Source organism: Myodes glareolus, chromosome 17 (assembly GCF_982192425.1).
Source record: "Myodes glareolus chromosome 17, mMyoGla1.1, whole genome shotgun sequence".
Taxonomy (NCBI): domain Eukaryota; kingdom Metazoa; phylum Chordata; class Mammalia; order Rodentia; family Cricetidae; genus Myodes; species Myodes glareolus.
The window spans coordinates 62,090,311-62,105,520 of NC_142042.1; the positions used below are offsets into that span (position 1 = coordinate 62,090,311).

General features: G+C 49.1%; 1 protein-coding gene across 1 annotated transcript; it reads left to right on the top strand.

Moving 5' to 3' along the window:
- Positions 1–4,802: 4,802 nt before the first annotated feature.
- Positions 4,803–14,821, top strand: Anxa9 (annexin A9). The gene is made up of 13 exons (XM_048427838.3): positions 4,803–4,957; positions 5,435–5,525; positions 5,890–5,986; positions 8,323–8,417; positions 8,628–8,741; positions 8,919–9,009; positions 10,311–10,390; positions 10,538–10,597; positions 11,243–11,327; positions 11,459–11,554; positions 11,650–11,708; positions 14,091–14,213; positions 14,559–14,821. Exons 2-13 carry the CDS (start codon positions 5,451–5,453, stop codon positions 14,619–14,621), a joined length of 1,038 nt encoding a protein of 345 aa, XP_048283795.1. The 5' UTR covers positions 4,803–4,957; positions 5,435–5,450; the 3' UTR covers positions 14,622–14,821.
- Positions 14,822–15,210: the final 389 nt, after the last annotated feature.

Here is a 15,210-nt window from a genome sequence, read left to right on the forward strand (position 1 = left end):
GGGGGTCCTAAAAGAGAAGAAAAAGAAAGAAAGAAAAGCAAAATGGGGGCAGAGAGTGTGAAGAAATGCTCATGAGGGGGCTGGAGAGATGGCTCAGTGGTTAAGAGCACTGACTGCTCTTCCAGAGGTCCTGAGTTCAATTCCCAGCAACCACATGATGGCTCACAACCATCTGCAATGAGGTCTGGTGCCCTCTTCTGGTGTGTGGGTATACATGGAAGCAGAATGTTGTATACATAATAAATAAATAAATCTTTAAAAAAAGAAAGAAATGGGGAGCTGGAGAGATGGCTCAGTCGTTAAGAGCATTGACTGCTCTTCCAGAGGTCCTGAGTTCAATTCCCAGCAACCATATGGTGGCTCACAACCACCGGTAATAAGATCTAGTGCAGACTTTTGTCTGCAGGGACACATGCAAACAGACCATTGTATACATAATAGATAGATAGATAGATAGATAGATAGATAGATAGATAGATAGATAGAAAGAAAGAAAGAAAGAAAGAAAGAAAGAAAGAAAGAAAGAAAGAAAGAGAAATGCTCATGAGTCATGCATGGCACTGGACAGCACTGCATGCCCTAGTGTTCCACTAAGGGACACCCAAGTCACCTATTCCTCATCAATAGTCGAAAAATCAGAAGCAATGAGATACCTGGATTCTGGTTGGAACTTCCTGAGTGTGGGAAGTCCCTGCCCTCCTCAAGTCTGTAATGAAGGTGCAGGGTGAATCCTCTCTGAGCTGTCCTTCAAGTGGACAGTCCTAAATTTAGAGCATGGGCGTTGACGGCAGTCAGTAAACCTAAAACAGTAAGTTTGTCCCGGTGTTCAACAAGACCAGACCAGACTGAGAGCGGCGAAATTCCCCCAAGTTTCAGCAGAACCTCTGTGGATGCAGCACACACAGCCTGCACACTCGCAGGAAGGCTGTGCTTCTGCCGTATGTGACTGGGTGTCTGTGTGACATCTACGAATTTAGAGTTCAACCTGCAGGTTCTGGCCGGGAGTCCCTTGGGAAGCTTTGGCCAGGGCAAACAGGCGCCCTCACCCTCCCTCCCTTTCACCATGACGTGTAGCCAGAATCGATTCTGAAGAGTCAGAAGGCGGGCCGTGTGGTCACCCCATCTGCCTGTCGTGAGTAGTTATCTCGCTGGGGCTCCTTACCTTAGCTGCCACCAAGCCCGCCCAGAACCCAGTGTTCTCAAGATGCTGTTCTTCTGACAAGTGGATTATGAGAGCCCATTGATATGCTCAGGTGGAGCAAGGGACAGCAAGTGACCCTAGGTGATTTATTAAGAATACTCTCAGTGGTTGCTGATGCCCTCTTGCGGCACTCTTGGGGAATGGCAGGAAAGAACTTCAGCCTGCTAGGATTGGATTTTACAGAAAGAAGCAACTGTTACTAGTATAAATAAGATTGTAACAATGCTTGTTGCCATATGTTAGCACTTGACACGCATACTTAGTACTCCGTGGCCAGCACTTTTCTAAGGATTTTATATGTATTTGCTAGGATCGAACCTGGGCCTCATCCTTGAGAGGCAATGGCTCTACCGCTGACCTACACCTCCATCTCAATATATATTTATCTAATTCTCACAGCAATCTATAACATAAAAACTCCTTTTTAAAGATTTATTTTATTATCTTTTATTTTATGTGTATGAGTGTTTCACCTGCATTTTTGTGAGCGCACCACGCATACTTGGTGCCTGGAGAGACCAGAAGGCATCGAATCTCCTGGCGCTGGAGTTAGGGATGATTGTAGACCACCATGTGGGTGCTAGGGATTGAACCCAGGTCCTCTGCAAGAGAAGCCAGTTTTCTTAACCTCTAAGCCGGCTCTCTTCAGTCTCTTGTTTCTCCTTTTGTGTACATGAGAGAGGTTTTGTGTTTTTCAATGCTGGGGTTGGAACCAGGGACTCAGCATCTTATCCTGCCTGGTCTTGTTTTTAAAGAGTTTTTTAGTCAAGTGGCGGTGGTGCACACCCTTAATCTCAGCACATGGGAGGCAGAGGCAAGAGGATCTCTGTGAGTTTGAGGCCAGCCTGGTCTCCATAGCAAGTTCCAGGAAAGCCAGGACTACATAGAAAGACCCTGTCTTTAAAAAAGCAAAAACAAAAACACTATTTTTTTATTTTATATGTCTGAGTGTTTCAGCTACGCATACAGCTGTGCACCATGTACTCGCAGAGCCCAAAGAGGCAAGAAGGGGGCATGGGGTCCCCAAGAACTGGGGTTACAGACAATCGTAAACTGCCCTGTGGGTGCTGGGTACTGAACCCTAATTCTCTTCAAGAGCAGCCAGTGCTCTTCTCTGCTGAGCCAGCTCTGCAGCCTTGCCCCAGGCTTCGTTCCCAGAATAAGGAAATAGCACAGGATTGTCAGACACCTGTCCAGCATCGTGCACCAAGTCATAATTCTGTCTCGACCTGCAACTCTCAACTTTAGCCACAGTGCAGAGATTAAGCCCTATTTGGGGGGTGTCAGGTAGAGCACAGGCTATCCCATTAGAGTAGAATTTCAGCTAAACCATAAATAACTTGTTAGTATAAATAATCACATTAAATACTTGGGTCATACTTTTACCAACAAATTATTCATTGTTTATCTGAACTAATTTAACTGAAAGTGGTATATTTTTATTTATTTAGCACCCCTAATTTACAAGGTGATTTTATATTGCCATGTGCTATTACACAGATGGCCTCATTATTCCTCCCAAGGAGCCTGTCCTCAGACACAACAACTTCTTCTCCTCTGCCCTCCAGCTCCTCCCGCCCCTCCCATTAGAGATTATGAAATGCCTGGCTCACATTACAGAACACAAGTGGCATACTGGGGGCGATGGCTCACACCTGTAAATCTCAGCACTTGAAGCTGAGGCAGGAGGATTGTGAGCTCAAGGCCAGCCTGGGCTATACAACAAAACAAAACAAAACAAAACAAAACAAAACAAAACAAAAAAACCCCACACCTTCCCTGAAACAAGCAGAAACAAAAAATGGCCAGCGAGAGCGAGCGCTCAGGAAGGGCATTTACTACCAGACCTGACCTTGGAACTCACATGCTAGAGGAGAGGACTGCTCCCCTAAGTTTCCCACCAGCTCCACACAAGCCGGCACAGGATGGGCACAGGCACAGTAAAGAAAATCCTAAGGATCCACGAATGGTGGTGGCACACACCTTTAATCCCATACTCAGGAGGCAGAGGCAGGTGGAGCTCTGTGAGTTTGAGGCCAGTTCCAGGACAGGCTCCAAAGCTACAGATAAACCCCGTCTCAAAAAAACAAAAAACAAAAACAAACAAAAAAAAGATCAGCTTAGTCTACAAGGTGAATTCCAGGACCACCAGGGCTACACAAAGAAACCCTCTCTCAAAACTAATAAACAAACCAATAGATAAATAAAAGAAAAATTTTAAAATTAGAGATTGCTGGGCTGCTGGGCTGGTGACACACACCTTTAATCCCAGCACTGAGCAGGCAGGGACAAGTCCAGGCTTGATCTATATAGTGAGGTCCAGGACAGCCCAGACTATATAGAGAGACCCTGTCTCAAAAAACAAAATAAATAATAAGCAAATAAAATAGAAATTAGAGATTGACTGTGCCAGCTGGAGAGATGGCTCAGAGGTCAAGAGGTCCTGCGTTCAACTCCCAGTAACCACATAGTGGCTCACAACCGTCTATAATGAATGAGACTGGCGCCCTCTTCTGGTGTGTAGGCATACACGCAGGCAGACCATTATACATAATAAAGAAATAAATCTTTAAAAAAACAAACAAACAAAAAAGAGACTGACTCTGATTCTAAAATTGGAGAGTGTTCTCCACTTTAGTGAGGACAAAAGCCAGCATATGACCGCCATAATGGAACTTCATTACCGGTGTCCCCAAACTTGTTTTCTGTGTGAAATAGTAGTGAATAGGTTGTGCCCCTCTCCTTCCGGGGGTTCTGGGAGATCAAAGAGGACCATTCCTGGCCCAGGACTGGAGGCAAGAAAAAGACGGCTCCCCAAGCCTTAAGGGGTCAACCCTGAGGTTTAACCGCTTATGGTCCCCGAGGCTCCGAGGGACTGGGCACCTGCCGCTGTGTGCCTACCTCAGGCAGCACCCTGGGATTGCATTACCCTGAAGCCTAAACAGCCAGGGAATACTGGCAGCTAAAAGGCAACAGGAGGAAACTGAAATTCGGGCTCTGGGATCCTCCTCCATCTGCTGGCTGCCTTTGGGAGCACGGATCTCCCACGGTGCCGGTCTGCAGGGAACACCCTCTGCGTGTTTTCTTTCTTGACTCTGGATCTGCCCCCACCTGATTACCTGTGCGCCCTTCCTTACCCACAGATATAAACAATTACCTTGCTTCCCCACCCATGCTGGCTGGTTTTCCTAAAGCATAATCACAGGAACTTCTGGGCTGGGACCCCCTGTGGGGTGCAGGCTGGGGTGCCCTGATGGTATGTGTCCCAACAGGTTTTTCTCTATCAACCTTGAAATCAGCCTGGAGCCTGCCTGACCTACATTCCCCTCAACCCCCCTCCCCTTACCCCCAGGGAGCTGGAGCCAATGGTAGAGCCAGGTTAGAAGCAAGACTCAAGAGGCTAGGTTTCTGTGGTCCCAACCTGGCCCCGTAGGGAAAGCAAGGCACAAAGCCTGCTGTGTCCTCCGCCGAGCTGAGAGGCTGAGAGAGCTCACTTGCGTGGGTTAAGGGCCAGTTCCTGGGAGGAGAGATGCTAGGCAGGGAGGTGTTTGCTTGTAGACCCTGTACAGCCTGGTCCTCTCCCACGTCTGGGAGGGGCCGAGTCAGAGACAACAGCTGGGCAAGAGAGGTCATCTGACTGGCTGCTCAGTCTGGGCTCCTCACTCCTCCTCTCCACCAGCAGGCTATCGGGGAGCTGGTGCCCACACAGGCAAGCCACCAGGCCACAACACCCACCTCACCTCCAGCTCCTTCGGGGTAAGTCCTGGAACTGAGCCCTTATCTGGGGGAGGGAGAACTTACTGGTTGAGGGAGGCGTGGTGTGCTCCTTTCCCATCATAAGAGTGTCTAGTCTATGCCCAGGTACCCTGTTCCTACATGGACAGATTCCACCTGCTGACCTAAAGACCCCACTTGGGTGGAAGGGCAGCAGGCAGGAAGCAGCTCTACAGGTAGGGGTTGGAGCTCACCTGTGGGGAGCTGACCAGGAGCCGTCTCCCCGTCTCTCTCCACCCCCCATCATTATGCCATCTCATCTCAGCAGTCAGAGAATCCAGGCCAGGGAAGGGAGGGCCCTGACCTTCAGAAGGGGGCAGCATCTCAGACTGAGGGGTCATTCATTTATTTTCTGCAACAAAGGAAAGAGATGGGTTGAGAGTCCGGGCCCCAGATGGGAGGCAATCCACAGGCCCAAGTGGGATGTTCCCCTCAGCTAACTCCCATTTCCTTCCACAGGGAAGCCAGCTGAGCCATGTCTGTAAGCAGTGGACCTATTGGAGCATCCCTGACCCAGGAGATTCTCAGCTCCCTGGGTCTTGCCAACAAGGTACTGGCTGTTGGGACTTCAGAAATGCGTGTATTTATTCTGCAGTGCTGTGATTGCTCTTGTCTTACACTTGAGCAATCACTGAGCCACAAAAGCCAGCCCCAACAATCGAGTTTAATGTGTCCTCTCAGGGGCCAGGAGATGTTGGGGAAGAAGAAGGTAGAGACGGCACTGGAGAGATAGTTCAGTGGGGTGAACACCTCGATGACCTGAGTTTGGTCCCCAGGACCCCATGGAAGCAGATAACGTCCTTAGGAGTCCTCAGATTGTCCTCGGACCTCCCATGGACCCACAATAAATGAAGAAGATGGGAGGAGGAGGGCAGACTTCCCCCTCATGATGCTACCTTCTCATGCTCTTGTAGACTGCAGCTTGGGGGACCCTGGGCACCCTCAGGACTTTCTTGAGCTTCAGTGTGGACAAGGATGTTCAGAAGCTGCTGAAGGCCATTACAGGCCAAGGTAAGCTCCTGCCCTTGGTGTTTAAGGGCTGCCTTTTACTGTTGATCTGATTTTTATTTTATTTTGAGATAGGGTCTCATTTGTAACACCAAGTAGCCTGGAGCTCACTATGGAGACCAGGCTGGCCTCCAAATCATAATCATCTGCATCTGCTTCCCAAGTGTTGGGATCGAGAGTGTGCATACCACACATAACAGGATCTCACTCCCTATCTCAGGATGGCCTCAAATTTGCAGTCATCCTCCTGTAGCAGTTTCCCAGGTGCTGGGATTACAGGCAAGAGCCCCCCTGCTGCAGGTCTGCCTTTCTCCCCCCCTTTTACAAATTTATTATTTATTGTTTTATTTTATATGTATATATGTTTAGCCTGTATTAGGTCTCTGCACAAGCAAGCCTGGTGCCCACACAGGCCAGAGGAGGGGTTCAGAGCCCCTGGAACTAGAGTTTCAGATGGCTGGGAGTCACCATGAGAGAATTGTGCTTGGGAATTGAACTAGGGTCCCCTGGAAGAACAGCTGGTGTTCTGTGCCGCCACCACACACATATTAAATAATACATGTTTAAAAAAAAATCTCTGTTTTGTTTTGTGACAGGTTTCTCTGTGTAACCCTGGCTGTCCCAGAACTCTCTCTGTAGACCAGGCTGGCTTTGAACTCACAGAACTGCCTTCCTCTGCAATCCGAAGTGCTGGGATTAAAAGGCATATGCCACCACCACATGGCTTTTAAAAAACTATTCTTAAGGAGCCAGGAAGGCGGAGTTAGTGATGTTCTGGGAGTACTAGTGATAAGCTATCTGATCTAGCATGCCCAGTTCTGTGGCAGTGTGTCAGACCCCACTACCACCTCCCCCGTGTGAGGTCATTCTTTCCATTCTGCACACACACAGGAGACTGGACTCAGAGAGGGAGTGAAAAGCTCACCCGAGATCACATCGTTTATAACAGGAGATCCGGGATTTTAAACCAAATTAATGGGCCTCACCCCAGAAACCCTTTTAAAAATTTTTATTTCATTTATGGTTTTATTTTCTTCCCTTCCTTTTTAAAACCACCATGCTAGGCCACTTTTTTGCCTGAATTAGGATTTGAGTCAGAAGCCAGATGATGGCGCACAGCTTTAATCCCAGCACCCAGGAGGCAGCGGCAGGTGGATCTCTGTGAGTTCTAGGCCAGCCTGGTCTACAGAATGAGTTCCAGGACAGACTCCAAAGCTACAGAGAAACCCTGTCTCAAACAAACAAGCAAACCAAAAAGGGTGTGCATGTGGGTCTGTACGCATGTTTTTAATCCCGGCACAGTGGCTGCTCCTCAACCTCCTGCTCTTTCAGCCAACAATTTCCACTCCACAGTTACCAGCCTGCTTCAATGGCAGGGGCCTGGCCACTCAGACCAAAGCCTGGCAGGACTCTGGTTCCTACAGGCACTGGTTCCGTCACTGCCACTAAAGGTAGCTTTAACTAAATCACTATTATTTTATTTATAAATAAAACTCGAGATTCAAAGGCTGGAGTGAAAACTAACTAGTTCAGAGAGGCTGTGCTAACCTTCTCTCTTTGCTGATACATCCCCAAAAACACGTTCTTTCTCGCTGCCCTCCCCCCAAAAGAAGCCTTACCACTCAGATCCCGCCCTGCTACTTCCTGTGTCTCTCTATCTGCCCAATGTCCTCTGATGCCCTATGATTATCTGTTAACTAGGTGCTAACTCAGCCCCCTGACCCAAGGTTAATTTTATTTAATTAATGAAAATGTTAACTCAGGGTTCACAATGTGATCAAATATCCCCCAACATACACATATGTGAATGATGTGTCATGGAGGCCAGAAGATACAGGATTCCTTGGAGCTGGAGTTACAGGTGGCTATGAGCCACCGGATCAGGTGCTGAGCCCTGAACTCAGGCCCTCTGAAAAAATAGTACATGCTCTTTTTTTTAAAAAAATTCATTTCATTTCTTTTCTTTCTTTCTTTCTTTCTTTTTTCTTTTGAGACAGGGTTTCTCTGTATAACAGCCCTAGCTGTGCTGGAACTAGCTCTGTAGACCAGGCTGGCCTCAGACTCACAGAGATCTGCCTGCCTCTGCCTCCCAAGTGCTGGGATTAAAGGTGTGTGCCACCGCTGCCCAGCAACAGTCCATGTTCATAACCTCTGGGTCATCTCTCCAGCCCCTCTGAATGTTTTTGGCATTTTCTTTGCATCTTCTCTGAGAACAAATGGAAGCAGAGATGACGTAGCCCTGGTCGTCCCTTCCCTACACTTAATTCTCTTCCTGGAGGAGTCAGGAATTCACAACTGTGAACTCCCTGGTTGCAGCCTGGTTTTGTCTCTTGGTTCAGGTGTGGACCACAGCACCATTGTGGATGTACTGACCAATCGGAGCAGAGAGCAAAGGCAGCTCATTTCTCGAGCCTTCCAAGAGCGTACCAAACAGGTGGGACCACTGAATTTCCAGGAGCTATGGGCAGGGTGGAGACCCCTGGAGGACTTGGGATCCAGCCATGGCCAGCCCCGTCCTCCTGGCTAATCAGGGACTCGGTGGCCAGGCCTGTGATAAAAATCAGATTGCCATGATTCTGGAGTCTTCCTTGACCCATGCCTCTGTCTACCTGTCTGTCTGTCTGTCTGGGACCCATTTATGCAGGACCTATTGAAGTCCTTGCAGGCAGCACTGTCTGGCAATCTGGAGAAAATTGTTGTGGCTCTCCTACAGCCTGCAGCCCAGTTTGATGCCCAGGAACTGAGGAAAGCCTTAAAGGTACCGGGGTGGTGGACGGGGAGACAATCGCTGGGTCATCTGGAGAGTGGGCCTAGCAGCCCCTCAGCCCGATTGTGACCCAGATGGAGGAGATGGCGCCTGCTCTTCAACCCCATCTGCCATCTCGCTGGGCTAATGATATGTCCCAATGTCAAGTGGCCTCACAATCTCTTGTAGGTCTCAGGTTCTGCTGAAGATGTAGCCTTGGAAATTCTGGCCACCCGAGCAGCACCCCGACTGCAGGAGTGCCTGGCAGTATATAAGCACGGTAAGAATGTATGAGGGATCCCCAATTGCTGAAGGGTATTGCGACAATCACTCCACCCCTACGGTGCTTTCAGATCTGAGACCCTGACTGACCAAATTCTATTCCCTTAAGGTCTCTGCTCCCAGCACCCGCCCCCCACTGCTGCCAGTGCCTCAGTCTCCCCAGGGGAAAGAGCCATATGTGGTCATTAAAGAAAGAGAAACAATGATTAACTTAGTCTGGAGCCCTAGGGCTAATTTCCCAGTGATGACATTAGGTCCCCTTGTTACCTTCCCAGCCCCTTGCTGCTGCCTGAGGGACAGGTGGTGACCCTTAAGCCCTGCTGTCACCCATCAGACCCTGCCTCACCTGCTAATTTGTGAACTGCTTCCGCACCCTCATCTCATCCCATCATGGTCACAGATCCTCTTTCTCCTCTGTTCTCAGGCTAACCTCTCCAACCCCATCACCCCTCTTGGTTCTGTTTTCATCTTTCTTTTCCACACTTTCTTTCTTTCTTTCCCTGTTCTGGGACATCATAGCTTCCTGTGGATGAACTATTTTGAATTCATGATCTTCATGCCTCAGCCCCAAGTGCTGGGCCTGCAGGCTTGGGCCTCCATGGCTGACACTTTTTGTTTTCTCTTCCTTCCTCCCTTCTTTCCATCCTTCTTCCTGTACTAGAGATGGAACCCGGGGTTCTGCACATGCTAGCCACGCTCTTCCAGTCTTCACTGTTGGTCTCCCCGCTCCTGCTCACTCTCTGCTCCATACCCTACCTCACACATCACTTCCTAAACACTGGTGAGAGCGAGGCCCTGACCAGCTTGCTTCATAATCTGGGCTTCCCTGTTTCTGGTGACTTCTGGTTGCCTAGCAATGGGTAGGATTCCCGGTGGGAAGGTTTGGAGATGAAGCCACTTCCAGTACTCACAGCCTAGGAACGTTTTCAGAGTGGCCGTGATGGCACCCATGACTTCCATCCTGGGCATCATCAGTCAGCAAGGCACTCAGCAGAGGAGATGGATGAGCGGCTAGGGGGCTGGAGTTGACAGCTCGGCAGCTGAGAGCACAAGGAGACCTGGGCTCGGGTCCCAGCACCCACATGGATGGCTCACAGCCCTCTGCAGCCCCAGCTCCAAGCGTACCTCTAGTCTCCTTGGGCACACCCCGCCACATACACAAAAATAAAAACATGAAATCTTTGGGGGGAGAAACAGGAAGGAGAACTGTTAGGGCCCAGCTGGTCAGGCACTTGACAAGGCCTAAAGCTACCTACCCCGGGGAAATTCAGGAGTCAAAGCCTCCGGCCTCTGCCCCAGATTTCCAGGTGGAGGCTGAGGAAGACATCAAAACTGAGACCAATGGCATCTTGCAAGACCTGCTTCTGGCTCTGAGCAAGGTGAGGCCTGGGCTGTGAGGGAAGAGCCTGGGGACCGGCCAGAGCAGGGAGCTCTGCTATCCTGTGAGCAGGGTGAGTTCGCAGAGGCCAGGGTCTGGACAAAACTGCCCTTACATGAAACCTTCTGAGAGCAGTGTCTCCGCTTAGGGGGGCCGCGAGAGCTACTCTGGAGTCATTGACTACAACTTGGAAGAACAAGATGTCCAGGTGAGCAAAAGAACTTCTGTTTGTACAGACTCCTCCTGGGCCCCGTCCTTGGGCCCAGATCCTGTGTACCGATCTGTGCTGCAAGCCTGTTGCTGCCTTCTTTGCTTCTGCCTCCTGAGTTCACAGAATCCAATCTCATCTGCTGGAGAGTCTCCTCCTGCGGGCACTGGACCAAGCAAGCCTTAGCCCTCATCGTGGGGATCAGATTCTTGTGAGAGCAGTTGAGCTGAGCCCCTTTCTTAATCTTCTGGGTTTTTTTTTTTTTTTTTTTTTTTGAGACAGGGTTTCTCTTTAGCTTTGGAGCCTGTCCTGGAACTTGCTCTATAGACCAAGCTGGCCTCCAATTCACAGAGGATTTAGTTCCAGCCTTCCGAGTGCATATGCCACCACCACCCGGCAATCCTGCCTCTTTTTATTATTGTTTATTTTTCTTTGAGTCAGGGTCTCTCTGGCTGTCCTAGAGCTCCTGATGTAGACCAGGCTGACTGCCAATGCAGAGATCCTCCTGCCTCTGCACTATCCTTTTTCACCCTCTGTCCCATTTCCTTCACCACAGTAGATTTTCTGGGTACATCATAACCATGGCTTCCAGACTCCAGACTGTGATCCTGCCCCACTCCTCACCGATTCCTTCCTCTTCCCTAGGTACTTCAGCAGACCGGAGGATCCAGTACAGCAGGTCAATGGGTCCTGATCTTTACACAACGCAGCCCTGAACACCTCATCCGAGGTACCCAAGCTTCCTTGTCCCCACCCAGCTTGCTCTACTGATGAGTGTGACAGTCAGTGGTGGGGTCACCCTTCCTGTGGTAACAGCCCCACACACCTTACCTTTCTAACCACTCCCTACACATACCAAAGTGTTTGATCAGTACCGGAGATGCACTGGGCAAGAATTAGAGGATGCTGTCCGCAACTGTTTCCACGGAGATGCTCAGCGGGCTCTGCTCAGCCTGGGTAAGTACCTACTCAGGAAGCATGGAGGGATTTTTACTGGGATGGGAAGCTGGAGCCCTAGACACGGCTCTCTACCCTCTCACCTTTGCTTCTAGCTTCCATAATGAGAAACACAGCACTGTACTTTGCTGACAAACTTCACCAAGCCCTGCAGGTAAGAGGCGCACTGCTTCCTGTCCTGCCCTTCAGACCCCCAAGCCTGGTGGAACCTCCAAGCTACTGTGTTCACCAAGTTTACCTACTGCCTTGTCATGGGCAGGGGAGTGAGTTCTGGTTAGCACTACATGAGTTACCCACAAGGCACTAAAGTCAAGTCTATCTTAATGTCTATGTACCAAAACCAGATGAGCCTGTTTTGTTGTCAGAGGGGAAGGTGTTAACTGTCCCAGTGGTTCTCACACTCCCTAATGTTGCAACCCTCATGCTGTGGTGACCCCAATCATAAAATTATTTCATTGTTACTTCATAAGTGTAAATTTGCTACTTTTATGAATCATAAAATATGATATACTTTTATATATCATAAATATCTGATATAGGATATCTGATAACTGATGCCCTGTGAAAGGGTCCTTGGGCCTCCAAAGGGGTCGCAATTACAGGTTGAGAACCATTGCTCTCTATAAAGAATTGGCGGGCATAGTGGTGAACACCCTAAATCTCGGGACTCAAGAGGCAGAAGCAGGAGCACTGTAAAGCCGAGGTCAGCCAGGGCGTCCAGTGCTTTGGAGCTGTCTCTGATGCATTACTCCCGTTTCAATTGCCCTTCACAACTGCTCATTGTCCTTGTTCAATTAGACAAGAACACGAAGAACAAAGAGCAAATGTCCTGAGCGCTCTGGGCCTCCTTTCTCCAACTGGCTAGATTTATTTATGTATTTGGCTTTTTTGGACAAGGTTTCTATGTAGCCCTGGCTGTCCTGAAATAATGTAGGACCAGGCTGGCTCCTAATTCAGAGATCCGCCTGCCTCTGCCTCCCCCAAGTGCTGGGATTAAAGACCTGTGCCACCATGCCCAACCACCTTGGCTGGATTTTATTCCTATTATTTATCCTCAGGCTTGGAGGAAGGCTTGGTGGCAGAACACGTGCTGAAGTTGCTCCAGGCTCCACCTGCCATCTCTGCAGCGCTCTAATAGACGCCTGGTGAGCAGGCGTGGTGGTGCGCGCCTTTCACCCCAGCACAGAGGAGGCAACTGCGTGAATATAGGGAGTCCCAGAACAGCCTGGGCTACATTGTGTCGGCTGTATTATTTATCTAAAAAGTGGTCACTTTGACTTGAGTAATTACACCAACAGAATCTAGTAATTTTGCTAGATGAACTGGGTCTCTGAGAATATATACATATATATCTGGGCAGTGGTGATGCATGCCTTTAATCCACTGGGGAGGCAGAGGCTGGCAGATCCCTGAGTTTGAGGCCAGCCTGTCCTGTAGATCAAGTGCCAGAATGACCAATACCACACAGAGAAACCCTGTCTTGAAAAACAATAAAAATAAAAAAGGAAGTGAAATACAGGAAAGGTTGGAGTCACCACATTTCAGTGGCCAGAGAAGCCTTCAGCATCATGCCCCATTGATGACTGTTCATAGGACAGTCTATATACGCCCTTGCTCAGTCATTCAGAGATTTCCATCTTGACAAAAGATTATTATATACTTAACTGAGAAATTCGGCTCATTATAATGAGTCAACACCAGGATTCCTTTGAAGACTTGTGGTTATCTGTCTCGGTTCCTGATATGAAAACAAATCTCATGGTGGAACACTGACTTGCTTAGCCCATGAGGAACACACATAAAAGGGACACACATCTTAGTGTATCAAGATTAGGAGACCAGAATTCTTGGATATAAATGTCAGATATTATTTTAGGAGTCAGACTAGCCAAAAGACATACACTTGTAATCCCAGAACCTGAAAAGGAAAAACAAGAGGATCACGAGTTCAAGGCTTGTCAGGCATGGTGGCCCATACCTTAAATCCAAACAGTCTAGAGGCAGAGGTAAGTGGATCTCTGTGAGTCCACGGTCAGTCTAGGGTATATGAGACACTGTCTCAAAAACATGGAGCTGGAGAGATGGCTCAGCGGTTAAGACTTTCTTGCTCTTCCAGAGGACCCAAACTTGATTCTTGGCACCCATGTAGAGCAGTTCACATCTGCTCCAGGGGATATAAGACCCTCTTCTACCTCCGCAGGCATCTGCACACGTCTCATGCACTCACACAGATGTACACACAAAAACATAGAAATATATCTTGGCTGAGCAGGGTGGCTAATACCTAAGTCCCAGCACTCTGTGTGAATTTGAGGCCAGTCCAAGACACACACTAAATTCCTGTCTCAAAACAACAACAAAGCCCGCGAAGCCTGAGGCTGCAGCTTAGTGGTAAGCAGCGAGTTCAAGGCTGGATCTGAAACCCCAGTACTACCTTGCCTCCACTCCCTCCCGTCCCAGGCCATTCACCCCCCTGCCCCTAATGAGAATACCCCTAACTGCCTGCAGCAGGCTCCCCTATCTCTCTCTTTTCCAGGAAACTGAGCCTGATTTCCAAGTGCTGACCCGAGTCCTTGTCTCCCGGAGCGAGATCGATCTTCTAAGCATTCGGGCTGAGTTCAAAAAGAAATTTGGGAAGTCTCTGTATTCTTCTCTCCAGGTGAAAACTTAGCTCTCTCTTCAAGACACAGTTTCTCTGTGTAGCCCTGGCTATCCTAGAACTCATCTTATAGACCAGGCTGGCCTCAAACTCAGAGAGCCACCTGCCTCTGCTTCCCAAGTGCCCAAGTGCTGGAACTAAAAACTAAAGTTGGCTATAACCTGGAGCCCTGGTGTCCTAGCTCCCCCTCCCCCCACCTTTCCTTTGGTTGAGTGCAGGACTCAGGCAACAGAGGAGTCTTGTCTTGACGATGAACTACTTTTTGGCACAAGGTAGGGAGGGTTACAATGCTTGGAGCATGATGGTGATAATGAGTTTGTCTAACCCTGATTCTCTCACCTGCAGGATACAGTGAGAGGGGATTGTCACTCGGCCCTCCTGGCCCTGTGCAGAGCCGAAGACATCTGAGACCTTGCGGACCCACCCTGACACGGCATTCAAGAATCTGGAGGTTCCCATGTTTGGTTGAACACGTGGGAGACCCCCAAGGAACACCATATACCCTAACTTCCTCTTGAGGCTGGTCCTCTAAATTTCTTTGATATCCTTGGATTTCCCTCATCTCCAGCTACATTCTGAGGAGGAATAACAGGATGTCTTTGATAGTGCCTGTCCTGAGCATCAGTCTGTACCTCAGCCAGAACATCTCCCTGGTAGTTGAACCGTCTGGCAAATCCACCGCCTTTTAAAGTTTCCTGGTTAAAATTTGGGCGGGTCAGGACATGGGTCAGTGAGAGGCCTTGGAGTGGGAGGCATCTTTGAAGTGGATTTAGCTACTCAACAGGAATCCCAGTTTGCCCAGTGCTGCACTTATTGGGTGTCCGCATACCCCACCCTGAGTCTCCCTTCAACTTCATTATTCTCTTCTCCCCAGGAATCTCAGGCAAGATAACCAAGAATGGACACCAGGGGATCAGAACTAGCGAAGGGCCATCTACATAAACTCCCAGCCTTGGAAGTCTCAGTAGCCTTCCCCCAACCCATCTGTCCATGCAGG

Excerpts from the sequence above, each read along its gene's own strand:
- Anxa9 (XM_048427838.3), top strand. The coding sequence starts at position 5,451 with ATGTCTGTAAGCAGTGGACCTATTGGAGCATCCCTGACCCAGGAGATT. Across the intron at positions 10,391-10,537 it reads TGCTTCTGGCTCTGAGCAAG|GGGGGCCGCGAGAGCTACTC; the intron begins GTGAGGCCTGGG and ends GTCTCCGCTTAG. Across the intron at positions 11,555-11,649 it reads GCGGGCTCTGCTCAGCCTGG|CTTCCATAATGAGAAACACA; the intron begins GTAAGTACCTAC and ends CTTTGCTTCTAG.